The sequence below is a fragment of the Somniosus microcephalus genome, unplaced genomic scaffold, assembly GCF_052327205.1.
Source record: "Somniosus microcephalus isolate GS21.2 unplaced genomic scaffold, FLI_Smic_1.0 unresolved_chr1, whole genome shotgun sequence".
NCBI classification, from domain to species: Eukaryota; Metazoa; Chordata; class Chondrichthyes; order Squaliformes; family Somniosidae; genus Somniosus; species Somniosus microcephalus.
In genome coordinates this window covers 176,502,209-176,528,702 of record NW_028225179.1, presented here as the reverse complement: position 1 = coordinate 176,528,702, position 26,494 = coordinate 176,502,209, and the positions used below count along the sequence as shown (strand labels likewise).

The window sequence follows — 26,494 nt, the reverse complement described above, 5'->3', positions numbered from 1 at the left end:
TCTTTGAGGGAGCTTGCTGTGTGCAAGTTGGCTACCACATTCCCATCATTACAACAGTGACTGCACTTAAAACAAAACTTAATTGCCTGTGAAGCATTTTGGGATGACCTGAGCTCAGGAATGGCACCATATAAATTCATTTCTTGGTTGATCCATTGACTGCAAAAATCAGTGCATTGAGAAGAGAATGGGAGGGGCGAAAGCGGGAGCTGAAAATATACCATTGAAATACAGAAGGTGTAAATAGGGGCGAAGGTTAATTGTTAATAATGGGCTGGACCTGAGTACGAGCCCCTGCTGTAAAAGGCGGACTGCAGACTCCACTCCCTGGTAACCAGTGACCAGAACAAGTCCTTTCTGTCTCACTGGATCTGGTGCTCGGATCTGCTGCACCTGAGCACCAATAAGCAACTTCAGGCCAGAGTGGTGTTGAAAAGCACAAGAGATTAAGTTACTGTTCCAGCTGCTTCTCTCCTGGTTAATCAGTGCCCCGGGAGACTTTAGAACATGCTGCTTCTTGCTTTAATGAACGTTTACTGTGTGCCCACCGTCTCCTCCGGTAAGCAATTCAAACAGCTTATATCAGTGGGCAGTATTTGAGGGAACCCCGAGACTGACAGTATCACAAGATAGTGTTGAGCTGTCCCTGGGCTTGGAGTATTGCAATGCCTTGGGTGTGTGAGCGATTCAGAGTAAGGATGATCCCTGTACTGGGGAGCGCACACTGTGAGAAGTTGTGTTACAGATATGTTTGGAAAGTCTTTGTTCGGGGCAGATTTCTCATGGACTGACCATTATTGTCAAGGCCCAGACACAAATAATAGCTATTTGGGTGTGAAGTATTAGAGCTGTACCTGAAAAGGGAAGGGAAGGGACAGGGAAGAGGAGGGGAAGGAAGGGAAAGGAAAGGGTGGGGAATGGGAAAGGGTGGGGAATGGGAAAGGGTGGGGAATGGGAAAGGGTGGGGATTGGGAAAGGGTGGGGAATGGGAAAGGGAAGGGAAGACAAAGGGATGGAGAAGGGAGTAAAAACGTTACCAACACTTGAGCCTTTCCCTTGTCTGATATTGAAGTAAGATCCCATTTTTCCCTTTCACGTAACGGGCTAGATTGCCGTCTGAACTCCTGGATGTTAAGTATCACCTGGGCTGAGGGACAGAAAGGAAATCTGGTCGGAGGTGGTGGGGGGAGGTGGATTTCAATAGAAGGAAATGGCTCAGGTTCTGTTACTGACGTGTGATCCTCCTCTCCAGGTATTGCTCACCTGCGCTCCTCCCAGTTGATGCTGAACACTCAGGTGGTGGAGGTTAAAATCTGCCCCAATATTACTGGACCACAAACACGTTTGAACCTTACAGATATTGTGCTCTGGTCGATGTGTTCTTCCTCCTCCCTCACACCCCCATCCATTGTCCTTGCCAAACCCCTTCGGCTCCTCCAGCTCCACAGAACTGACTTTAAGGTTTATTTCTTCACCTTGAAAGCCCTCCCTGGCCTCCACCCTTCCCACCTCTGCAATCTCCTCCCGTCTCATGTCCCTACATGCCGCTTCCAATCCTCCCACTCCAGCCTACATTTCCCCCTCCGCTGCCTCTGTACCACCACTGTTAGCCACTCCTTCAGTCTCTCATGACCCAGCCCTCCGTAGCACTCTCCCTCAGCATGTCCACCTTCTCCCGTCCCTCCCTCCAGAAGGCTCCTGTAGCTCCTTCTGCCTGACTGTGTTATTTGCTCCGCTTAAACTCTCTTCCGGCTCTCCCTCCTGCTCACTGCTCTGAGGCATCTCTCTGTACATGGGGAGTGCTGTAGTAATGTACGCTGCTGTACACAGTCAAAGCATCTCATAGGAACAGGAGGAGGAGGCCATTCAGCCCCTTGGGCCTGTTCCACCATTAAATTAGACCATGGCTGGCCTTTATCTTAACTCCATCGACCCGTCTTCGTTCCATAACTCTTCATACCCTTGCCTAACAAAAATCTACCAACCTCAGTTTTTAAATGTTCAGTTGACCCCTTGGCCTCAACAATGTTTTTGGGGAGAGGTTTCCAGATTTCCACAACCCTTTGTGTGAAGAAGTGCTTCCTGACAGCACCCCGGAACAGCCTGGCTCTAAATTCAAGATTATGTCCCCTTGTTCTGGACTCTCCCCACCAGAGGAAAGTTTCTCTCTATCTACCCTCTCAACTATCTGAATGACAGCACCCCTTAATTACTATACCTGAGGGAATACAAACCTCGTCTAAGCAACCTGTCCTCATATTTTAACTCGTTCAGCCCCGGTATCAAACTACTTCACATAGTGAATGATGTTTCCTACATTACGCCAGTGACTACTCTTCAAAAGTACTTCATTGGCTGTGAAGCTTTGGGACGTCCTGAGGTTGCGAAAGGCGCTGTATAATGTAAATCCTTTCCGAACCTTCTTGTGCTACTTCAGCAGGGTGACACTGAAGTGGAAGCAGATTCGAACTCTGCCCTTCGGTCCCACCTTCACCTCACAGAAACACCATGGACTTTGGCACTGTCCAATGTGCTGCTCGGACCCAAGAATGACCTTTATTTCTCAGCAAGCACTGCCCGTTTATTATAGACTCTTGAATGAGTCAAGGCCGACGTGAACTCTGTGGGGCCGATTTTTCTGGAGCCATCACGCGGGCTTTCAGGCGTGTGGGGGGGGGAAATTGCAAAAATAGGGGTCGCGACCACCCCCCCGCGGCTGATTCCCTGCCCCGTCCAATTTTCACCCAGACGTTTCTGTCCAACCTGAATCAGTCCCGCACGCAGCAGACGGAAGTGATCTTCAGGCACCTTAATCACCAATAATTGGCATATATAATGCCATTTTAAGGGGCCCTTGCTATTTTCAGCCTTTTCCCACGTTAAACACGCCTGGTGGGAACCCCGCTGATGAAACCTGGCGTTAACAATATCGGATTGCTGACTATCAGCTGCAGGTCAATCAGGAAAGAAGAGATTTAATCAGACATCATTTGTAGGTTGCAGGACCTTGTTGTTTCAGGCTTGGGGCAACTTGTTCCAGGCTTAGGCACAGCTGTGGAAGGTTGGAGCCTCACACACTTCTCCAGTGTGAGCTCCTGGTAAGCCCCTCTCGCCACCCTCACTCAGCGCTTCCTCAACTGAGGCACCTACCAGAAGCATGGGAGGCCTTTTTTTCCTTCCCCTCTTGGCATTAGAGGGCCTCCAGCCCCATTCGCGAAATGACACATGCCACAACTGAAGAAGTTGCCATCAGAAATTTTATTTACAATAACCAGCTGATGGCATTTTTCAAATAAACACAACATTTCACCCAAGTGACTACCCTTGTGACTATTAGTGCTTTATTTTCCTCTTACGCGTACTCCCACGTAGTGCTTCCCCTGTGGCTTCAGCAGATGTGGAGGCCCCTTGCTCACTTTCCTGCTGCTCCTGTCTCAACACCTTTGGTGGGCGTCCTCTGGGATGGCGAGCCTGTGATGTTTCGCCAGCAGTCTGCTGCTCCTGCGGCTGTGCAGGGTTTGAGACCTCTATCTCCGTTGGGTGTGGACTCCGGCAGGGCTCTGACCGAGGGCTCTGCAGTGGCATGGAATTGTGAGCACTTGGAGAGGAGCCCCCACTTCCTTGAGGTTTGCCACCAACCTCCCTCTCATGGGTCAGGTCCCCCTCAGTGCCTGCAAGTGGCTTGAGAGCAGCTTGCTGCACATCAGGTGGGTCATGGGGACCCGTTTCTACAATGGCAATCCTACTCAGAGGGCCTGCCATGAAGGTCTGGTTTCTCTGTTCAATAGCTGACCATCGCTCCCCCAGAGATGTCAGTCTATTCTGAACACTCACCATGTTTTCAACACTCTGGCAACTTAGCTCCTCCATGGCAACTTAGCTCCTCCATGGCCATAGCCATCTTCTCCTCTACTGTAGCCATCCTTTTCACGGAAGTTGCCCTCCTTTCCGTGGTGATGCGTTCATGCACCAATGACTCCACAAAGGCTCTGCTCATGTTTGCTATGGACTTCTCCATTCGCTCCACACTCGCAGCGACCCTGGAGACAAAATTTGCCAGAGACTCCTGCATCTGTGCATGGAGATCCATCACCTCTTCTCTTGCAGATGGACCCAGAGGCAGAGGGTCAACATGCAGCTGAGCTGAGCTGAGCTGGCAGAGTCTTGCGCCCTCCGACGAGGACTCTCCGCTGCTGTCCCTGTCTCCACCATCTGCTGATGCTCACTTGTGAGCTGTGATACACCAGGTGACAACACTACTCTATCTCGCAAAGGTCCCACCGAGGTGTGAGTGTCCGCGCTGGTGCTGGGTGCGCTGAATTCTGCTGACGCTGCACCCTCATAGGTTGGAGCTTCTTCTGAGGAGTCTGGCTGCTCAGCCTCTTCCTCCTCCGCAGTGGCGACGGGGGCTCTGGATGGTCCTGTGGGGGAGTAAAGGAAAGAGTTAGAGATGTGATGCCAAGGTTACATGCGCATTGGATTTTGCAGATGTTCATAAGTCCAAATGATGTAGCTTCAGAATCATAACAGCGACTCATGCTATGTCAATGAGAGAGATGGAAAACTATTCTGTCACCAGCTTGCGGGACTGCCCTGTCTCTCCTTCCCCAGCTTCCGCAGCCACATCAGCCCCGACAATTTCCAGCACTCCTTCCTCCCAGGGGGTCAGGGGGGCTATTGAGGGTGGGCCTCCTCCAGTCCTGGCTCGCTCTCTGTTGTTGTGAGCTCTCTTTTCCTGCAATGAGGGAGACAAGTGGAGTTTGAGTGAGAATGAAGGAGTGAGTGCAGAGATTGCATAGCATAGATACTTAGAGGGAGACAAAGATGGTGTGAGGCTGCAAGAACAAGGGCCCTCCCTGTGTGTTGTCAGTTGTGTTCAAAGCATCAGAATGAGAGGGAGTGTGAGGGCTGCATGGTGGAATAGTTATGTGAATGTGAGCATAGAGAGAGAGGGAATGGGTAAGAGTGCATGGATGTGACTGTGAAGTGGGATGTGGAGGAAGAGAGTGCTAAAGCTGAGTGCTGTTGGGGAAAGGCAATGGGGATCAGGTTGAGGGTGATGGAAACTTCATACTTACTTTTCCTGTACGGTGAAGGTCATGGAATTGTTTCCGACACTGTATCCAGGTTCTTCTGGTGACTCCCAGCGAGTTGACATCTGCTGACACCTGCATTCATGCAGCCTTGGTCTCAGTGGGAGGCCTCTTCCTCCCTGACCTAGGGAAGAGGACCTCCCTGTGGGTCCTCACCCCATCCAATAATGCCTGCAGCTCGGGGTCTGGCACTGGCCACAGCTGCTGCAGGCTCCTCTGCCATCCTGTATGGTTCGTTGGGAAGCCTGCAGAGGTTGCAATGCTTGCTGTGGACCTTAAAAGCACCACGAATGATGACATCATACTGTGCGACTTTCTGACTGGAAATAGTCAATTAGCAAGGGTTCCCACACGCTGGAAATGAATTGGCCAATTGAGGGAAAATTGCATCAATCTGGCAGACCCATTTATATTCGTGTGGGAACCCCGACATTCGGGGAACCCGACAATTCCCCACACCTGCAGGAAAATCGGCCCGTGTGTCCGATTATGGGGGAGAATTAGCTGCGACTCTTCAATACTTCAACTGGTGTCAGAGGCAAAAATACTGACTGTGTTGTAGATATGACTGAATTAGACTAAATGGGCATATCTTGAGGAGGCTGAAGGGATGTAATCTGTCACCCCCGATCCTCTCTAACTTCTACCGCTGCACTATAGAGAGCATCCTGACAAACTGTATCACGGTATGGTACGGCAGCTGTAGCTCCCATGACCGGAAAGCCCTGCAGCGGGTAGTCAAAACTGCCCAACGCATTACCGGCACCCGGCTACCGACCATAGAACATATATATCAGAAACGCTGCCTACGGAGGGCACGGTCCATCATCAAAGACCCTACCCACCCCAGCCACAGTCTGTTCGCCCTCCTACCATCTGGAAGACGCTACAGATGCATTCGCACCCGTACGACCAGATTTAGGAACAGCTTCTTTCCCAGGGCTGTCACCCTACTGAACTCCACAAATAAACACTAAAGCCTGCACATCTGCCGATGCACTTTATTATGGTCATATTTATGCTAATATATATGTACAAATGTATGTTGAAATGTTTAAGTGTCCTAATCCAAATTGTACACTCTCGGGAGCCGCAAGCCTACATTTCGTTGTACTGCACTTATGCACTAACAATGACAATAAAAGTTGATTTGATTTGATTTGATTTTGATTTTGATCGGAGGATTCCACTGCACCAAGCTGTGGTGGGAGAATCACGGGTGAGGAATTTTCCAATGTGGGCTGCTGGTGTCCGCTCCGAGTGGAGGCAGAAAATCCCGGCCTCCATATCCCAACATCCCTCTCCATTATAATAACCACTCCAAATCGCTCCCTTTGCTCTTGTGGTGATGATGTTAATTTATGCCCTCCGGTTACTGAATCACCAAACAATGAGAAGCGTTGATTCTCTGTACTTTACCAAACCCCTGATAGTTTGGGCCCCTCTATCAGATCCCCTCAATCTTCTCTGTTCCAGTGAGAAGAATCCCGGTCTGTCCTCATAAAACAAGCCGCTCACACCCGGGAATCAGCCGAGCAAATCTCTTCCACACCTTCTCCATGACCTTGACATCCCTCTTAACAAACGGTGTCCCTCATTGGACACAATATTCCAACTGTGATCTTTGGAATTCTCTACCCGAGAGAGCTGTGGATGCTCAGTCGATGAGTATATTCAAGACTGAGATCGATAGGTTGTTGGGCGGGAAAGTGGAGTTGAGGTAGAAGATCAGCCATGATCTTATTGAATGGTGGAGCAGGTTCGAGGGGCCGTTTGGCCTACTCCTGCTCCTATTTCTTATGTTTTTATGTTCTAACGAGGTTTAGCATTAACCGGTGTTATTTCCACATTGAGTTACTTTACAATCGCCAGCATATTTGAGACTGGTATCTGCTTGTGATCCAGCAGATTTTCACACTCTTGCATTTTACTACCTACTGAACCATGGCCTGGCCGAGCTGCCCGAGTACAGTTTGGTGGCGATGCTAGATGACTATCAGATAGCGTATTTCGACAGCACCCTGCCGCGGACTGTGCCCAGGCAGCAGTGGATGGCCGACTCCTTCCAGAGGGATCACTGGGACGCGATGACTATCACAATGGCCGGCTTCCATGGCCTCGTCAGAGGAAACGCTGAGATGTTTTACCGACAGCACCATGGTGCTTCAAGTAAGTGTCCTCACAGAGACCCTGTGACAGTAGGAAGGGATTAGTATCAGTACAGAGCTTTATGCTGTCTCTCAGAAACGGCCCGAACCATTTCACACCCAATAACTGACTAGGAATTTGCTGGTCATTGTCGCTTTCTAGGAGTAGCACGGCAGCCATTTGGTGCACAGCAGATAGCAATGAGTTGAGTGATTTGTTCAACTGCTGTTGTTGGTGTGCATTGAGGGAGAATTGTTGGCCATGAAATTGGGACCAATCGCTGGTGGGTTTTATTAGTGTTTAACTGAACAGACAGATGGGGCCTTGAATTAAGGTCGCATCTAAAAGACGGCATCTCCGACAGTGCAGCACTCCCTCAGTACTGCCCCTCCAACAGTGCCGCACTCTCTCAGTACTGCCCCTCCTACAGTGCGGCACTCCCTCAGTAATGCCCCTCCAACAGTGCAGCGCTCCCTCAGCACTGTCCCTCCGACAGTGCAGCACTCCCTCAGTCCTGCCCCTCGGACAGTGCAGCACTTCCTCAGTACTGCCCCTCCAACAGTGCAGCGCTCCCTCAGCACTGTCCCTCTGACAGTGCAGCACTCCCTCAGTACTGCCCCTCGGACAGTGCAGCACTTCCTCAGTACTGCCCCTCCAACAGTGCAGCGCTCCCTCAGTACTGCCCCTCCAACAGAGCAGATCTCCTTCAGTACTGCCCCTCCGACAGAGCAGATCTCCTTCAGTACTAACCCTCCGACAGTGTAGAGCTCCCTCAGTACTGCCCCTCCAAAACTGCAGCACTCCCTCAGTACTGCCCCCCAACAGTGCAGCACTCGCTCAGCACTGCCCCTCCGACAGTGCAGCACTCTCTCAATGCCACCCCTCCGACAGTGCAGCACTCCCTCAGCACTGCCCCTCCAACAGTGCAGCATTCCCTCAGTACTGCCCCTCTGACAGTGCAGCACTCCCTCAGTACTGCCCCTCCAACAGTGCCGCACTCTCTCAGTACTGCCCCTCCTACAGTGTGGCACTCCCTCAGTAATGCCCCTCCAACAGTGCAGCGCTCCCTCAGCACTGTCCCTCCGACAGTGCAGCACTCCCTCAGTCCTGCCCCTCGGACAGTGCAGCACTTCCTCAGTACTGCCCCATCAAAACTGCAGCACTCCCTCAGTACTGCCCCCCAACAGTGCAGCACTCGCTCAGCACTGCCCCTCCGACAGTGCAGCACTCTCTCAATGCCACCCCTCCGACAGTGCAGCACTCCCTCAGCACTGCCCCTCCAACAGTGCAGCATTCCCTCAGTACTGCCCCTCTGACAGTGCAGCACTCCCTCAGTACTGCCCCTCCAACAGTGCCGCACTCTCTCAGTACTGCCCCTCCTACAGTGTGGCACCCCTCAGTAATGCCCCTCCAACAGTGCAGCGCTCCCTCAGCACTGTCCCTCCGACAGTGCAGCACTCCCTCAGTCCTGCCCCTCGGACAGTGCAGCACTTCCTCAGTACTGCCCCTCCAACAGTGCAGTGCGCCCTCAGTACTGCCCCTCCAACAGAGCAGATCTCCTTCAGTACTGCCCCTCCGACAGAGCAGATCTCCTTCAGTACTACCCCTCCGACAGTGTAGAGCTCCTTCAGTACTGCCCCTCCAAAACTGCAGCACTCCCTCATTACTGCCCCTCCGACAGTGCAGCACTCGCTCAGCACTGCCCCTCTGACAGTGCAGCACTCTCTCAATGCCACCCCTCTGACAGTGCAGCACTCCCTCAGTACTGCTCCTCCGACAGAGCAGCATTCCCTCAGTACTGCCCCTCCGACAGTGCAGCACTCCCTCAGTACTGTCCCTCTGACAGTGCAGTCAATTTTGGAAAACAAAATCTCTGGAAAATTCCTCTGTGTCCCCAGCAGGGAACTGAGGAAGGTGCAGGAGACAACAGTGGGTGTCATCACTGCTGCCCGTTAACCCCACACACCCTCTATAACTCAAGATATCGGCCAGCTCCCTTTCCAACACTTGCAGCCAATCCACACTCACTGCACATCCTGGCAACTTGTTCGCGAGATCCATGACTCTCTGTGAAAAGATGTTCCTCCTGGCACCTGACCTACTGCTAAGGTTAAAGTTCAGCAGAGCGGGTCATGAATGGAACCTCAACGTAACACAACTGGCTCACAACCCAGGAACTGGAGGAGGCCATTCAGCCCCTCGAGTCTGCTCCTCCATTCACCGAGATCATGGCTGATCTGTACCTCAACTCCATTTCCCTGCCTTTGCTCCATATCCTCGATACCCTCACCGAACACAAATCGATCGATCTCAGCCTTGAAAGCTCCAATTGACCCCCAGCACCCACAGACTTTTGGAGAGAGAGCTCCAGATTTCTACCACCCTCGATGTGAAAAAGTGCTTCCTGATTTCACTCCTGGGTGGCCAAGCTCTAACTTTAAGATAATGCCACCCTGCTCTTGATACCCCCACCAGAGGATATTGTTTCTTTGAAACTCCCTCCCTAATCCTCTCCGCCTCGCCGCCTCTCTTTCCTCCTTTAAGATGCTCCTGAAAACCTACCTCTTTGACCAAGCTTTTGGTCACCTGCCCTAATATCTACTCATGTAGCTCAGTGTCAAATGTTGTTTGATAATCGCTCCTGTGAAGCGCCTTGGGACAATTTACTGCGTTAAAGGCGCTGTACAAATACAAGTTATTGGACCTAGCTGATCGAATCCTTTTCACATTGTAAATTGATTTGAGTATTAATTTCCCCCCCAGGTGTTTTCTTTGTCCAGGGAATGTGTGGCTGTGAAGTGAACGGTGGTAATTCCACGGATGGGTTTATAAAGTTGGGATATGAGCAGGAGGATGCTTATGTTTTTGACAAGGACACAACGAGTTGGATGGCGCTGAACCCAGAGTTCCAGGCGTTAGCAGACCAGTGGAATGCCAACACCTTCATGAACAAGTACTTCAAGGCTCTGTTGGAGAAGGACTGCATCGAATGGCTGCTGATATACCTCGAGTGTGGGCGAGGAGCACTACTGAGGATAGGTGCGTTGTGGGAACGGCGACTGGAGGGGGGGGGGGAGCGCTCCCGATGGCTCGGGTGGTACAGACCAGGTTTTTATTCCCGGGTCTGTCCTGAGCCAGCTGTTCTTGGACAGGGTAGCAGTAAAGTGGCGCTGCAACTGGCTTCAGTACCCCTTGCTTCGGGGCAGGCGGGCGGGGCAGGGGAGGGGGTGGGGGTAGGAATTCAGGCAGGTGACCTAAATCCAATTACTTACCCTGTCACCTTGGCTGGAAAGTGCGTGCACGTTGACATCGGGCGATAGGATTAGAGTAAGCTGTAATACCCCCTTGGTTGAATAGCTTCCTCACTGTGTAGGCTCACCCGTGAACACTGGGTACTTGTGTGCGGTACAAGAGTGTGGCTTTACATAGAATTACGTAGAATGTGCTATTCGGCTCAACTGGTCTACGCCAGAGATTATGCTTCACACAAGCCTCCTCCCACCCCAATTCAGCGTATCCTTCTATTTCTTTCTCCCTCATGTGTTTACCCAGCTTCCCCTTAAAAGTATCTCTGTTATTTGCCTCAACCACTCCCTGTGGTAGCGAGTTCCACACTCTCACCACTCTCTGAGTAAAGAAGTTTCTCCTGAATTCCCGATTGGATTTATTAGTGACTGTCTTATATTGACGGCCCCTAGTTCTGGTCTTGCCCACTGGTGGAAACATCTTCTCCACGTCGACCCTATCAAACCCATTCCTAATTTTAACGCCCTCTATTAGGTCACCCCTCAGCCCTCTCTTTCCTTGTGCTGTATCTCCGCATCAGTCACCTGCCTTCAGCGGAGAAAGTTGATGGTGGGTGGGGAAAAAGATAAAAGAACAAATGGAGAGCTTCTCACGAATACAAAAGAAAAATACTGCTGATGCTGTAACTCTGAACTAAAAGGAGAAAAGGCTGGAAATACTCAGCAGCATCTGTGTAGAGAGAAAGAGATTTAACGTTTCAGGTCGCTGACCTTTCATCACAACTCGTCACTGATTTCAGTTTTTGTTTCACTCTCTCAGCCGCCCCTGAGGCGCTGATTGGGGATCGGAGTGACAGGGAGCGAGTGCTGAGGCTCTCCTGCCTTGTGACGGGCTTTTACCCACGGCCTATCGATGTGACGTGGCTGAGGAACGGCGAGGAGGTCCCCGACGTTGAATCCAGCGATGTGCTGCCCAACCAGGATGCGACGTTTCAGGTGATGAAAACGATTGAGCTAAGTGGAGACGACGGGGAGAGATACTCCTGTCGCATCGAGCACGCCAGCCTCCTGCAGGGGGTCGACGTACCCTGGGGTAAGTGGCAGGTGGAGAGGGCCGCGTGCTTCTCCCCCCCCCCCCACCCCCTGTGCCTCGGGATGCTCACTCAGTCCGCCCACTTGGAGCAGGAATTCCCTGGGTCCGAGGTAGCTGGTCTCACCTGTCATGGTCACACATGCTGCCATTATTTTTTTTAAAGGCGAGAGACTAGCAAATGTTGGTGTTCAGAAGGATTTGGGGGTCCTTGTACACAAATCACAGAAAGTTAGCATGCAGGTATAGCAAGCAATTAGGAAGGCAAATGGTATGTTGGAATTATTGCAAGGGGATTGGAGTATAAGAAACCTTGCTGCAATTATATAGGGCTTTGGTGAGACCACACCTGGAGTACTGTGTACAGTTTTGGTTTCCTTACCTGAGAAGGATATACTTGCCTGAGAGCGGGTGAAACAAAGGTTCCCTAGATTGATTCCTGGGATGAGAGGGCTGTCCTATGATGAGAGACTGTGTAGAATGGGCCGATACTCTCTGGAGTTTAGAAGAATGAGAGGTGATCTCATTGAAACATACAAGATTCTGAGAGGGATTGACAGGGTCGATGCTGAGAGGTTGTTTCCCCTGGCTGGAGTGTCTAGAACTAGGGGGCATAGTCTCAGGATAAGGGGTGGGCCATTTAAGACCGAGATGAGGAGGAATTTCTTCACTCAGAGGGTTGTGAATCTTTGGAGTTCTCTGCCCCAGAGGGCTGTGGATGCTGAGTCTTCGAGTGTATTCAAGGCTGAGATCGATAGATTTTTGGGCACTAAGGGATTCAAGGGATACGGAGATCGGGCGGGAAAGTGGAGTTGATGTAAATGTTCAGCCATGATCTTATTGAATGGCGGAGCAGGCTCGAGGGGCCTACTCCTGCTGCGATTTCTTATGTTCTTATGATTTGCTTGGGTGCTACAATGTAGACCATGTCCAGCTGTTTCACCTGGTCCACAACAGCAGAACGAGAGGACATGGCCTGTGCTTGAAGAGGGAATAAATTCAAAAGAGTCCTGCGGAAACAATATTTGAGTGAGCGAGCGATCAGTCTGTGGAAGAGGCTCCCCAGGGAGATGGTGGAATCTGATAGTGTTGATTCCTTCAAATGCAAATTGGAGAGATTTCATTCAAAAAATAACATTTTTGGGATACAGTGTGTGACTAATTTGAGACATGAGATGTGGTGAGTGTAGCAGGCTTGGGAAGGACAAGTGGGAGAGAAATTCGGTATCGCCCCATTTGGGGTGCACTTATCGGCCGGGCGCAAAGTTTAGCGCCTGGCAATAATTATCGCCTCTGACTGCAAACTTGGCTTCTAACGCCCCTAGAGGTGATTGGAGCGCTAAATCAGGCGCTACACATCTCTCTTAAGGCGCTAACGCTGAGGAGCAAGGCGCTACCTCAGAGCGCTGGCGAAGCTCATGTGATGTCAGTCAGCAATGGAACACAGACACAATGGCGCCGGCCAGTTCTTAAAGGGGAGGGTCGATCTTGCTCTCCATCCACATCCTGCTCATTGCAGCCTTGAATCTCGGCCTGGAGAGACCTGTTCATCAAATCTGCTGGAAAGAACAATGGAGAGGCCCAGGGAAAGAGCTCAGAGTGCAGCCCCCATAGTCTCTTCTAAATCGATACAAGGAAGGTCAAATCAAAATGAACCTGCAAAGTGCTGCTCAGTACCCAAAACTCCTTCACACAGCGTTGAATCTCTCCAGAAGTCTCTCTCACTCTTTCTCTCTCTCTCAGAATGTGTGCTGCAAAAATGTCGCTGACAAAAAAAGGCAGGAAGCGGTCGCCTTTAAATAGCGCTCATTTAGTCCCTTCCCAACTGCAAAACGCTCCCCTCTACCTGCCGTTGCTAGCGGCAGGTGGAAAGACAGGGGGCGCCACTCAATATCTGATCCAGGGCGCTACCGGGGCGTTGCATGCTCAACTGACATCACGATCTGCAGGCGCAGGAGATCGTGGCGGTAGTGTTTAGCGCCGCCGCAAAATGTCTGGTCAATTTCACGAGCGGCGTAAACATCGCCGCGCCTGGGTGCTAGTTGCTTTGCGCCCCGTTAGTGCCCTAGGGAGCTAACGGGAGGTGCAAAGCAACTGAATTTTTCCCCCCACTGACTTTAAGACCTATGGTTCTCAAAGCTCTCCACCACAGGGATTTTCCTCACCTCATGTCTGGCTGTTAAAGAAAGAAATAAACAATTGCATTCATATATCGCCTTTCACAGTCTCAGGAGTTCACTTCTGAAGTGTAGTCACTGTTATAATGTAGGCAACACTGCAGCCAATTTAATGCGTAGCAAGATGCCACAAACAGCAATGACATAATGATCAGATAATTTGTTTTAGTGATATTGGTTGAGGAATGAGTATTGGCCACGACATGGGGAGAACTCTCAAGCTCCTTTTAGAAATAGTGCCATGGGATATTTTATGTCCACCTGAGAGGGCAGACGGCCTCAGTTTAACGTCTCATCCGAAAGTTCTCATCACCGACAGTGCAGCGCACACTCAATACTGCCTCTCCGACAGTGCAGCGCTCCCTCAGTACTGCCTCTCCGACAGTGCAGCGCTCCCTCAGTACTGCACCTCCGATAGTGCAGCGCTCCCTCAGTACTGCCCCTCCGACAGTGCAGCGCTCCCTCAGTACTGCCCCTCCGACAGTGCAGCGCTCCCTCAGTACTGCCTCTCCGACAGTGCAGCACTCCCTCAGTACTGCCCCTCCGACAGTGCAGCGCTCCCCCAGTACTGCCTCTCCGACAGTGCAGCGTTCCCTCAGTACTGCACCTCCGACAGTGCAGCGCTCCCTCAGTACTGCCCCTCCGACAGTGCAGCGCTCCCTCAGTACTGCCTCTCCAACAGTGCAGTGCTCACTCAGTACTGCCCCTCCGACAGTGCAGCGTTCCCTCAGTACTGCACCTCCGACAGTGCAGCGCTCCCTCAATACTGCACCTCCGACAGTGCAGCGCTCCCTCAGTACGGCCCCTCCAACAGTGCAGCCCTCCCTCAGTACTGCCCCTCCGACAGTGCAGTACTCCCTCAGCACTGACCCTCCGAGAGTGCAGCCCTCCCTCAGTACCGCCCCTCCGACAGTGCAGCGCCCCCTCAGTACCGCCCCTCCGACAGTGCAGCGTCCCCTCAGTACTGCCCCTCCGACAGTGCAGCGCCCCCTCAGTACTGCCCCTCCGACAGTGCAGCGCCCCCTCAGTACTGCCCCTCCGACAGTGCAGCGCCCCCTCAGTACAGCCCCTCCAACAGTGCAGCGCCCCCTCAGTGCCGCCCCTCCGACAGTGCCGCACTCCCTCAGTACCGCCCATCCGACAGTGCAGCGCCCCCTCAGTACCGCCCCTCCGACAGTGCCGCACTCCCTCAGTACCGCCCCTCCGACAGTGCAGCACCCCCTCAGTACCGCCCCTCCGACAGTGCCGCACTCCCTCAGTACCGCCCCTCCGACAGTGCAGCGCCCCCTCAGTACCGCCCCTCCGACAGTGCCGCACTCCCTCAGTACTGCCCATCCGACAGTGCAGCATTGTAGGCCACTTGGATAAGTCACTGGAGGGCGGCCAGCACCTTTGAATCACTTCACAACAGGGAGTCAGTGCCTTCAGATTATATTTGGCCAATCAGGTGACTGACACCAAACCTCGTCTCCAAAGTAAGTGACTGAGAAATCCACACGGGGTGAGTATCTGTGCCAAATATGGAGTCTGCAGTCTTTCCCTGCAAGGACAGCTGTCACTTACCCAAGTCCAGAGAGATTTGGTGCTGGTTACATAGAATGACATAGAATGTACAGCACAGAAACAGGCCATTCGGCCCAACTGGTCTCTGCCGGTGTTTATGTTCCACACGAGCCTCCTCCCACTCTCAGCCTATCAACATATCCTTCTATTCCCTTCTCGCTCATGTGTTTATCCTACTTCCCCTTAAATGCATCTATGCGATTCGCCTCAACCGCTCCATGTGGTAGCGAGTTCCACATTCTCACCACTCTCTGGGTAAAGACGTTTCTCCTGAATTCCTTGTTGGATTTATTAGTGACTATCTTATATTCATGGCCTCAAGTTCTGGACTCCCTCACAAGTGGAAACATCTTATCTACTTCTACCCTATCAAAACCCTTCAAAATTTTAAAGACCTCTATCAGGTCACCCCTCAGTCTTCTCTTTCATAGAGAAAAGAGCCCCAGCCTGTTCAGCCTTTCCTGATTGGTATAACCTCTCAGTTCTGATATCATTCTAGTAAATCTTTTTTTGCACCTTCTCCAGTGCCTCTATAATATATAGAAACATAGAAACATAGAAGATAGGAGCAGGAGTAGGCCATTCGGCCCCTCGAGCCTGCTCCGCCATTCAATGCGATCATGGCTGATCATCCAAATTCAGTACCCGGTCCCTGCTTTCTCCCCATATCCCTTGATCCCTTTAGCCTTAAGAAATATATCCAACTCCTTCTTGAATATATTTAATGAATTGGCATCTATTGCCTTCTGTGGTAGAGAATTCCACAGGTTCACCACTCTCTGGGTGAAGAAATTCCTCCTCATTTCTGTCCTAAATGGCTTACCCCTTATCCTTAGACTGTGACCCCTGGTTCTGGACTCCCCCGCCATCAGGAACATCCTTCCTGCATCTAGTCTGTCCAGTCCTGTCAGAATTTTATAAGTTTCAATGAGATCCCCTCTCATTCTTCTAAACTCCAGCGAGTAAAAGCCCAATCGACCCAATCTCCCCATATGCGTCATTCCTGCTATCCCAGGTATCAGCCTGGTGAATCTTCGCTGAAGTCCTTCCTTGGCAAGAACATCCTTCCTCAGATAAGGTGACCAAAACTGCACACAATACTCAAGATGTGGTCTCACCAAGGCCCTGTACAACTGCAGCAAGACATCCTTGTTCCTGTACTCAAACCCCCTCGCTACGAAGGCCAACATACCATTTGCCTTCTTAACCGCCTGCTGCACCTGCATGCTTACCTTCAACGACTGGTGCACAAGGACACCCAGGTCTCGTTGCACTTCCCCTTCTCCCAATCTATTGCCATTCAGATAATAATCTGCCTTCCTGTTTTTACCACCTCACATTTATCCACGTTATATTGCATCTGCCATGCTTCTGCCCAATCACCCAACCTGTCCAAATCATCCTGGAGTTTCTCGGTATCCTCCTCACAGCACACATGCCCAGCCAGCTTTGTGTCATCTGCAAGTTTGGAGATATTACATCTAGTTCCCTTGTCTAGATCATTAATATATATTGTGAATAGCTGGGGTCCAAGGACCGATCCCTGCGGTACCCCACTAGTCACTGCCTGCCACTCGGAAAAAGACCCGTTTATTCCAACTCTTTGCTTTCTGTCTGCCAACCAGTTCTCTATCCAAGTCAATACCTTGCCCCCAATCCCATGTGCCTTAACTTTACATGCTAATCTCTTATGTGGGACCTTATCGAAAGCCTTCTGAAAGTCCAAATACACCACATCCACTGGTTCTCCCTTATCTATTTTACCAGTTACATCCTCAAAAAATTCCAGTAGATTAGTCAAGCACGATTTACCTTTTGTAAATCCATGTTGACTTTGTCCGATCCTGTCACTGTTTTCCAAGTGCTCTGCTATTACATCTTTTATAATGGACTCTAGCATTTTCCCCACTACTGATGTCAGGCTTACCGGTCTGTAATTCCCCGTTTTCTCTCTACCACCTTTTTTGAATAGTGGGGTAACATTAGCTACCCTCCAATCCATGGGTACTGTTCCAGATTCCGTCGAATGTTGGAAGATGACCAGCAATGCATCTACTATTTCTAGGGCCACTTCCTTAAGTACCCTAGGATGTAGCTTATCAGGCCCTGGGGATTTATCTGCCTTCAATCCCATCAATTTCCCTAACACCATTTCCCTACAAATACTGATTTCTTTCAGTTCCTCCCTTTCATCAGACCCTATGTTCCTCGACATCTCTGGGAGGTTATTTGTGTCCTCCTTTGTGAAGACAGAACCAAAATATGTATTTAATTTTTATAACATGAGACCAGAAGTGTGGTTGACAGAGCTAAGGCTTAGGGAGCCCCAGGTCTGTGCAGGAACACTGGTGGAGTTTAACCAGCTAAAGCCACACAGTCTACCAACATTGAGCACTGGTAAGCTTCCTATTGCTTGGCCAGCCAGGGCAATCTCACCAGTTAAGCTCTTGGTCTGATTGGGAAGAATGGCCACACCCCTGTGACAGGTCTACTCTTGGATCAGTGACCAGGATGGCTGGTCGATAACCAACAGAGCCTGGAGCGCGATGGACACCCTGGTTCAGTTATCGGGTTACCGAGTCTGCCACTTGGTAACCAGCTTCCACCACTAGGAGCCACCTCGACCCAAAGAGGCTCCACAGACCTCAAACCGAGCCATAGTCACTAGCTGATGGTTAGACAACTGATTAACCTGGCCATGAGCTCTTGGGAGGTGAGGATTGAAGCAATTTGGTGAGCTGAACAGATGGATGTAAAAGACCCATGACACTATTCGAAAAAGAGCAGGGGTGTTCTCCCTGGTGTCCTGGGCCCATGTTTATCCCTCAGCCAACAGCACTAAAACAGATTATCTGCTCATTATTACATTGCTGTTTGTGCGATCTTGCTGTGCGCAAAATTAGCTGCTGTGTTTCCTACATTACAAGAGGGACTGCACTTCAAAAGTACTTCATTGATTGTAAAGTGCTTTGGGATGTCCTGAGGTCATGAAAGGCTCCATATAAATGCAAACCTTTCTTTCTCCTTTCCTTCTTTCAAAAGCTTATTCTTACCTCCCTTGTAAATGTTTCACTGTGTTACACTGAGGATAAGCCCTATCAATTGCCCATATAGCACAATTAGTAAGTGGACTGCCCAATCTGGAACTAAGGCATACAGACCAGAGGGTCCCAGGTTCAACCCCGGGCCTGCCCTGAGTCGGGGGTTTGAACTGGCCAGCCAGCCTTGTTCTTAAATAGAGAATATACAACAGGGCATGTTAGAATGGTGGCACAGAGAGGGTTACTCCACAGAAGGAGGCCATTTGGCCCATTGTGTCCGTGCTCCTTGTTCTGCATCAATCCCACACTAATCCCACTGCCCCACTCCCTCCATAGCCCTGTATCAATCCCAAACTAATCCCACTGCCCTGCTTTCTCCCCATTGCCCTGTATCAATCCCACTGCCCCACTCTCTCCATAGCCCTGCATTAATCCCACACTAATTCCACTGCCCCACTCTCTCCATAGCCCTGCATCAATCCCACACTAATCCCACTGCCCCACTCTCTCCATAGCCCTGTATCAATCCCACACTAATCCCACTGCCCCACTGTCTCCCCATAGTCCTGTATCAAGCCCACACTAATCCCACTGCCCCGCTCTCTCTATTGCCCTGTATCAATCCCAAACTAATCCCACTGCCCCATTCTCCCCATAGTCCTGTATCAATTGCAAACTAATCCTACTGTTACATTCTCCCCATACTCCTGTATTAATCCCACTGCCTCGCTCTCTCCCCATAGTCCTGTATCAATCCCACACTAATCCCACTGCCCCACTCTCTCCGTAGTCCTTCATCAATCCCACTGCCTCGCTCTCTCCATAGTCCTGTATCAATTGCAAACTAAGCCTACTACTACATTCTCCCCATAGTCCTGTATTAACATAGAAACATAGGAGCAGGAGTAGGCCATTCGGCCCCTCGAGCCTGCTCCGCCATTCAATGCGATCATGGCTGATCATCCAAATTCAGTACCCGGTCCCTGCTTTCTCCCCATACCCCTTGATCCCTTTAGCCTTAAGAAATATATCCAACTCCTTCTTAAATATATTTAATGAATTGGCCTCTACTGCCTTCTGTGGTAGAGAATTCCACAGGTTCACCACTCTCTGGGTGAAGAAATTCCTCCTCATCTCTGTCCTAAATGGCCTACCCCTTATCCTTAGACTGTGACCCCTGGTTCTGGACTCCCGACCATCGGGAACATCCTTCCTGCATCTAGCCTGTCCAGTCCTGTCAGAATTTTATAAGTTTCAATAAGATCCCCTCTCATTCTTCTAAACTCCAGCGAGTACAAGCCCAATCGTCCCAATCTCTCCTCATACCTCATTCCTGCCATCCCAGGTATCAGCCTAGTGAATCATCGCTGAACTCCTTCTGTAGTGTATGTAACCGTCTACCTTTAAGAGAACTATTTTAGGTGTGGCACTACTTGTTTGGCTTCTGTATACGGTAATACCGACGGTGACCACACCGGTATATAAGTGCTGTGGCATGACTTATTGGGCAGATTCGCCCTGACCTTCGAATAGTAAAGTCCTGTTGTATGTTACTCCTGAAGTCTGTGTCGTAATTAACTGCACAACCCACAGACTTTACAGTGGCGACGAGTCCGATCGTACCCTGCGGCAACAATATTTTCAAGCAACGAAAGAGCGTCGAAAAGAGGCAACCGCCCTCGTCATTCGGCTGGGAGAAAACTCAAGGCTGCAGCAATAGAAAGGAGGAAGACTTTAGCGACAAAAACTTCCATCAGCAACAGGCACTGACTGTCCCTTCTGCCACGGTGACTGTGAGTAAGGGAAAGTGAAAAGAATAGCCGGAGGATAAGGGCTGGGCACTCGACCACGGTCGAGGGGGAAAAGGAGCCGGACAAAAAGTCGGGTCCAACGGCGTCGTGAGAGACCGCGACCGGCGGGAAAAGCCGGGCGGTGACCGAAGCCACGAAGCGCTGCGACCGGGAGTGTAGGCGCGGGAAGAGAGAAACTCAGCCGCAGCCGGGGAGAGAAGCACCGGACTGCGAGAGGGCTGGGAGGCGCGATTGGGGTCCGAGCGAGCGGGAGAGGCAGAGCCGACCAAGAGAGATTGCGCGAGAGCCAGTCCAGCGGCTGAACTGTCCTCCGTCAACGGGGTGCAACCAGCACCAGTAGAGCCGAGCGAGCGGGAGAGAGGCAGAGCCGAGCAAGGGGAACTGTGCGAGAGCCAGTCCAGCGGCTGAACTGTCCTCCGTCAACGGGGTGTGCCCAGCGCCGGTAGAGCCGAGCGAGCGGGAGAGAGACAGAGCCGAGCAAGGGGAACTGTGCGAGAGCCAGCCCAGCGGCTGAACCTGTTCGCTGTCAACTGGGTACCCAGAGCCGGTCGCCCTGCCATAAAATTAAAAAAAAAGGGAAAGCCTTGAAGCCGACGCGCAGGCTGTGAACCTGAAAGCCAGCGGCCGTCGCCCGTGGGGAAAGTGTACCCCTCCCGCCAGGGAAGAAACGCGGGAAGCCGCCATTAGGCGGGGAAGAAGACAGAAGCGGGAAACCGCCATTGAAGTGGGCGGGGAGAGAAGATAAGAGCGAGAAACCACCATTTTCGCGGGAAAACCGCCATCTTAGAAAAAAAAAAGAAATAATAATTTAAAGAAATACTTGTGTTGTTCCCAAAGAGAGGAAGATGCCTAAGCGTGGTAACATCAATGATTTTAATTCCGAGGTAGAAGACTGGGCCACGTACATGGAATGCATTGAGATCTATTGTGAGGCCAGTAAAATAGAAGAAGATGACAAAGCTATAACCTTGCTGAACTCGATGGGCGCAAAGACATACGGGCTCTTGAAGCATCTACTAGCACCAGCTAAACCAGCGGATCAGACTTTCGATGATATTGTGGCTGTCCTGAAGGACCACTTGAACCCTACACCGTTGATGTTGGCTGAACGATTCAAATTCTATGCGAGAACGCAATGGAAAGACGAAAGCAACGCAGAATACTTGGTTGAACTGCGGAGGCTAGCGAAAGACTGTCAGTTTAGGGACAACCTGGAAGAGGCACTGAGAGACAAATTCGTGTGCGGAATGTTGAAGGAAGAAACACAAAAACGACTGCTTGAAGAGAATGATCTTCCACTTGATAAGGCTGTCCTTATCGCAGCATCAAGCGAAGCCGCAGTGAAAGGAACTGCGGAAATGCAACTAAAGGCAGCGGCACTCAGGGTACAACAAATTACTTCGGGTACAACGAAATGCTATCGTTGTGGAAAGACAACACACGACCAGAACCAATGCTGGTTTAAAAACCAAGAATGTAGGAAATGTGGCAAGCTTGGTCACATAGCTAAGGTATGCCGGTCAGGAAAGGAGACCAACAATAATGAGTCACCATAAAAGTGGTACAGAAAGGTACATGAGGTGACTAGGAAGAGTCCGGAGGAACAGAAGTCGGGCTCACACTCCAACTGCAAAGGACTGGATAGTTTGAGAATTCACAATGTGAGTAATGAAGCTGACCGACAAACTATCTGGATCACACTACAGATTGCAAAAGTCCAAGTGAAAATGGAAGTGGACACCGGATCGGCGCTGACGGTCATGAATAAGCATGACTATAAAAAGTTATTCAAGCATATTCCACTACGGGATACGGAACTAGTACTACAGACATACACGGGGCACAAAGTATTCCCCATCGGAAAGATAGAAGTCAAGGTGAGATACAAGGATAAAGATTACCAAAGGATGGACCTGTATGTGCTGCCCAAGGGAGGTCCACCACTTCTGGGACGGGAGTGGATCCGGAAAATAAAGATAGACTGGCATTCACTAAACACCATGACGGTGGATTCCGGAAAGGAAGATGTCAAGCCTGAACGGTTGTCCAGAATATTGGACGAAGCTAAAGAGGTATTCCGGCAAGGACTGGGAACACTGCGAGGAATTAAAGCAAAGGTTAAGATTGCAGAACATGCAAGCCCAAAATTTTTCAAAGCCAGATCGGTACCTTATGCGATACGACCAGCTGTGGAGGCAGAACTGGAAGAACTTGAACGATCAGGGGTACTGTCAAAAGTGGACTGAAGTGAGTGGGCCACACCCATTGTTCCCGTCATGAAGTCTTCACCAAGTAATAAGCCAGGGGGACCGGGGAAGGTCCGCATCTGCGGAGACTTCAAGATCACAATGAATCCGGTGCTTCACACGGTACAATACCCGCTTCCGCGGATTGAAGATATCTTTGCTTCGTTGGCTGGAGGGAAACACTTCACCAAGATAGGCCTGGCTCAGGCATACTTACAAATGGAAGTCGAGGAAGAGTCATGCCAGTACCTCACCATCAACACACACAGAGGATTGTATCGTTATAATAGACTGGTTTTTGGGGTAGCTTCGGCTCCAGCAATTTGGCAGAGGGCCATGGAGCAGGTATTACAAGGAATTCCAAGCACGCAGTGCTACTTAGACGATATCCTAATTACGGGAGAAGACGAGGAAGAACACCTCACAAATTTGAAACTGGTGCTCACCAGGTTGAAGGAATATGGCCTTCGAGTTAATCGCAAGAAGTGTGAGTTTTTCCAAAAACGGATCTCGTACTGCGGTCATGTCATTGACCGAGAGGGGCTGCACAAGTCACCTGACAAGATAGAAGCTGTCGTGAAGGCCCCCGCTCCAGAAAACGTATCACAGTTAAGATCATTCTTGGGGTTGATTAATTATTATCACAAGTTTCTGCCAAATCTATCCACGGTGCTGCATCCGCTGAATGCTCTGTTGCGGAAAGAAATACCATGGAAGTGGAGTGAGGAATGTAAAAAGGCTTTTCGCAGAAGCAAGGAGTTGATTACCTCTGAAGAAGTGTTGGCTCATTTCAACCCAACGTTACCCCTTCGTCTAGCTTGTGACGCTTCCCCTTATGGAATTGGAGCAGTACTTTCACACAAGTTACCAAATGGCTCGGAAAGGCCAGTGGCATTCGCGTCCCGATCATTGACCTCCGCGGAGCGAAATTATGCTCAAATAGATAGGGAGGCCCTCAGCCTTGTGTGGGGCGTGAAGAAATTCAAACATTACCTGCAAGGTAAGAAGTTCACATTACTGACAGACCACCAGCCGTTGGTGTCCATATTCAACCCAAACAAGGCCGTTTCCACCATGACAGCACAAAGGTTACAAAGGTGGTCCGTGTTACTTGGGGCACACCAATATGACATCGAATACAAAAGGCCCAAACAGCATGGAAATGCTGATGGATTATCGCGCTTGCCATTGCCGATAGTAGAAGAAGCGACTACATTGGACCCGGTAGAGATGTTCCACTCATCCATAGTGGAGTGTCTACCAATAACAAATTCGATGATCAAAAATGAAACAAGAAATGACCCGACTCTTTCACGAGTCTATGATTTAACGGTGGAGGGATGGCCAGCACAGGGCGAACCAACACTGCAAGCATTTTCACAGAGGAAAGAACAGCTGTCAGTGTGTAGAGGAACCCTGATGTGTGGATCTAGAGTGGTGATTCCACCCAAACTTCAAAAGAAGGTGTTAAAGGAGCTGCACGAGGGACATCTGGGTGGAGTGAAGATGAAGAACCTAGCAAGAGCGTTTGCATGGTGGCCAGGCATCGATGTAGACATCGAAGAAATCACTAAGAACTGCCTAGGATGTCAGAAGGTTCAGAACGCGCCACCACAGGCTCCGCTGCATCCATGGGAGTGGCCCTCATCTCCTTGGCAAAGGGTACACATCGACTTTGCTGGTCCATTTATGGACTCAATGTTCCTAATAGCGGTGGATGCACACTCCAAGTGGCCGGAGGTAATAAAGATGACCACCACCACCACGGAGAAAACCATCACAGTGTTAAGGACTATGTTTGCTAGGAATGGCCTGCCGGAACAGATCTGTTCTGATAATGGACCACAATTTGTGTCCGATGAATTCAAGAAATTCTTAAAGAGCAATGGGGTTAAGCACTACACGTCAGCCCCATACCATCCCGCCTCCAATGGATTGGCTGAAAGGTTTGTCCAGACCTTCAAGAAGGCCATCAAGGCCATGGGTAATGAAGACATTAATCTACAACATAAGGTGGATAGCTTCTTGTTGGCGTACAGGAATGCAACACATGCGGTCACAAATCAAACTCCCGCCATGATGTTTTTTAATAGACGACTAAGATGCCGGCTGGATTTGCTCAAGCCAAACGTCAGAAGGGACGTAGAGAACCGGCAATTCCAGGGCATGAATGAAAGGGCCACTAGATCTTTTCAGATAGGTCAACAAGTTTTGGCCCGGGACTACCGTACCGAGAAATGGCAGCCTGGAACTATTGGAAAAAGGCTAGGGCCGTTGATGTATACGGTGGATCTTGGGGACAGTATAATAAGGCGCCATGTTGACCAGATCATAGGGTCAGCCACAACTGGCCAACCTACTTCACCACCTTACCCGGTTACTGTTGAAACCGAGATACCCAGAACACCTACCTCCGATCTGGTAATACTGGAATCAGAGGAACCTGACACTGTCTTTCAAGCTGAATCGACTTTGTCAGAAGCACCTACTACCCCGCCAGGAATGACGACACCACTGAGGCGTTATCCGGACAGAGTCCGGAAACCTCCAGAGAGACTGAATCTGTGAACTGTCTTGCATAAAGTTGTATATATGTTATACTGTATGTTTAATGGGAAATACGTATGCTGTAAGCTAAAAAGGGAGGATTGTAGTGTATGTAACCGTCTACCTTTAAGAGACTATGTATGTAACCGTTCACCTTTAAGAGAACTATTTTAGGTGTGGCACTACTTGTTTGGCTTCTGTATACGGTAATACCGACGGTGACCACACCGGTATATAAGTGCTGTGGCATGACTTATTGGGCAGATTCGCCCTGACCTTCGAATAGTAAAGTCCTGTTGTATGTTACTCCTGAAGTCTGTGTCGTAATTAACTGCACAAACCACAGACTTTACACCTTCCATGGCAAGAACATCCTTCCTCAGATAAGGTGACCAAAACTGCACACAATACTCAAGATGTGGTCTCACCAAGGCCCTGTACAACTGCAGCAAGACATCCTTGTTCCTGTACTCAAACCCTCTCGCTACGAAGGCCAACATACCATTTGCCTTCTTAACCACCTGCTGCACCTGCATGCTTACCTTCAGCGACTGGTGCACAAGGACAACCAGGTCTCGTTGCACTTCCCCTTCTCCCAATCTATTGCCATTCAGATAATAACCTGCCTTCCTGTTTTTGCCACCAAAGTGGATAACCTCACATTTATCCACGTTATATTGCATCTGCCATGCTTTTGCCCAATCACCCAACCTATCCAAATCATCCTGGAGTTTCTCGGCATCCTCCTCACAGCACACACGCCCACCCAGCTTTGTGTCTTCTGCAAATTTGGAGATATTACATCTAGTTCTCTTGTCCAGATCATTAATTAATGTATATATATACAGCCTCTGGAGGAAGAGGCAAAACGGCGAGACCGGTATTAATCCCACTGCCTTGCTCTCTCCCCATAGTCCCCATAGTCCTGTATCAATCCCACACTAATCCCACTGTCCCGCTCTCTCCATAGCCTTGTATCAAACCCACACTAATCCCACTGCCCCACTCTCTCCATAACCCTGTATCAATCCCACACTAATCCCACTGTCCCGCTCTCTCCATAGCCTTGTATCAAACCCGCACTAATCCCACTGCCCCACTCTCTCCATAACCCTGTATCAATCCCAAGCTAAACTGAGTTTGTGAAAGGCGCTACATAACTCTAAGACTTTCTTTATTTACTATCAGGCATGTACAGTGCTAGTTTGCATTTAATGAAATACATAATGAAATCATTAGGAAATTGTTATTGATCAGTATCATTTTAAACTACGTGTCAGCAGAGAGGGCGTCACACGGAAGCACGAAGGTCGGGATTATGATTGGAGCAGCAGCCGTCTCATTCACTCTTCTCGGCATCATCACTGGAATTGGCCTCTGGAGGAAGAGGCAAAATGGCGAGACCAGCAATAACCAGCAGAGACCAGCAGAGACTGGCAAAGACCAGCAGTGACCAGCAAATAACAACAGAGATCTGCAGCAACCAAGAGAGACCAGCAGTGACCAACAAAGACCAGCAGGTTCCTAACTGCA

At 50.2% G+C, this 26,494-nt stretch overlaps 1 protein-coding gene across 1 annotated transcript; it reads left to right on the top strand.

Moving 5' to 3' along the window:
* The first annotated feature begins 507 nt into the window (after positions 1-507).
* On the top strand, positions 508-26,414 carry LOC147096622 (major histocompatibility complex class I-related protein 1-like). The gene is made up of 5 exons (XM_085973853.1): positions 508-559; positions 7,002-7,262; positions 10,005-10,280; positions 11,307-11,579; positions 26,245-26,414. Exons 1-5 carry the CDS (start codon positions 508-510, stop codon positions 26,412-26,414), a joined length of 1,032 nt encoding a protein of 343 aa, XP_085829979.1.
* Positions 26,415-26,494: the final 80 nt, after the last annotated feature.

What these genes read in the sequence shown, in the direction of transcription:
- LOC147096622 (XM_085973853.1), top strand. Translation starts at nt 508, where the DNA reads ATGCTGCTTCTTGCTTTAATGAACGTTTACTGTGTGCCCACCGTCTCC. An exon ending in ACAGCACCATGGTGCTTCAA is followed by an intron (nt 7,263 to 10,004) that starts GTAAGTGTCCTC and finishes TTTCCCCCCCAG; the next exon opens with GTGTTTTCTTTGTCCAGGGA. An exon ending in AGGAGCACTACTGAGGATAG is followed by an intron (nt 10,281 to 11,306) that starts GTGCGTTGTGGG and finishes TCACTCTCTCAG; the next exon opens with CCGCCCCTGAGGCGCTGATT.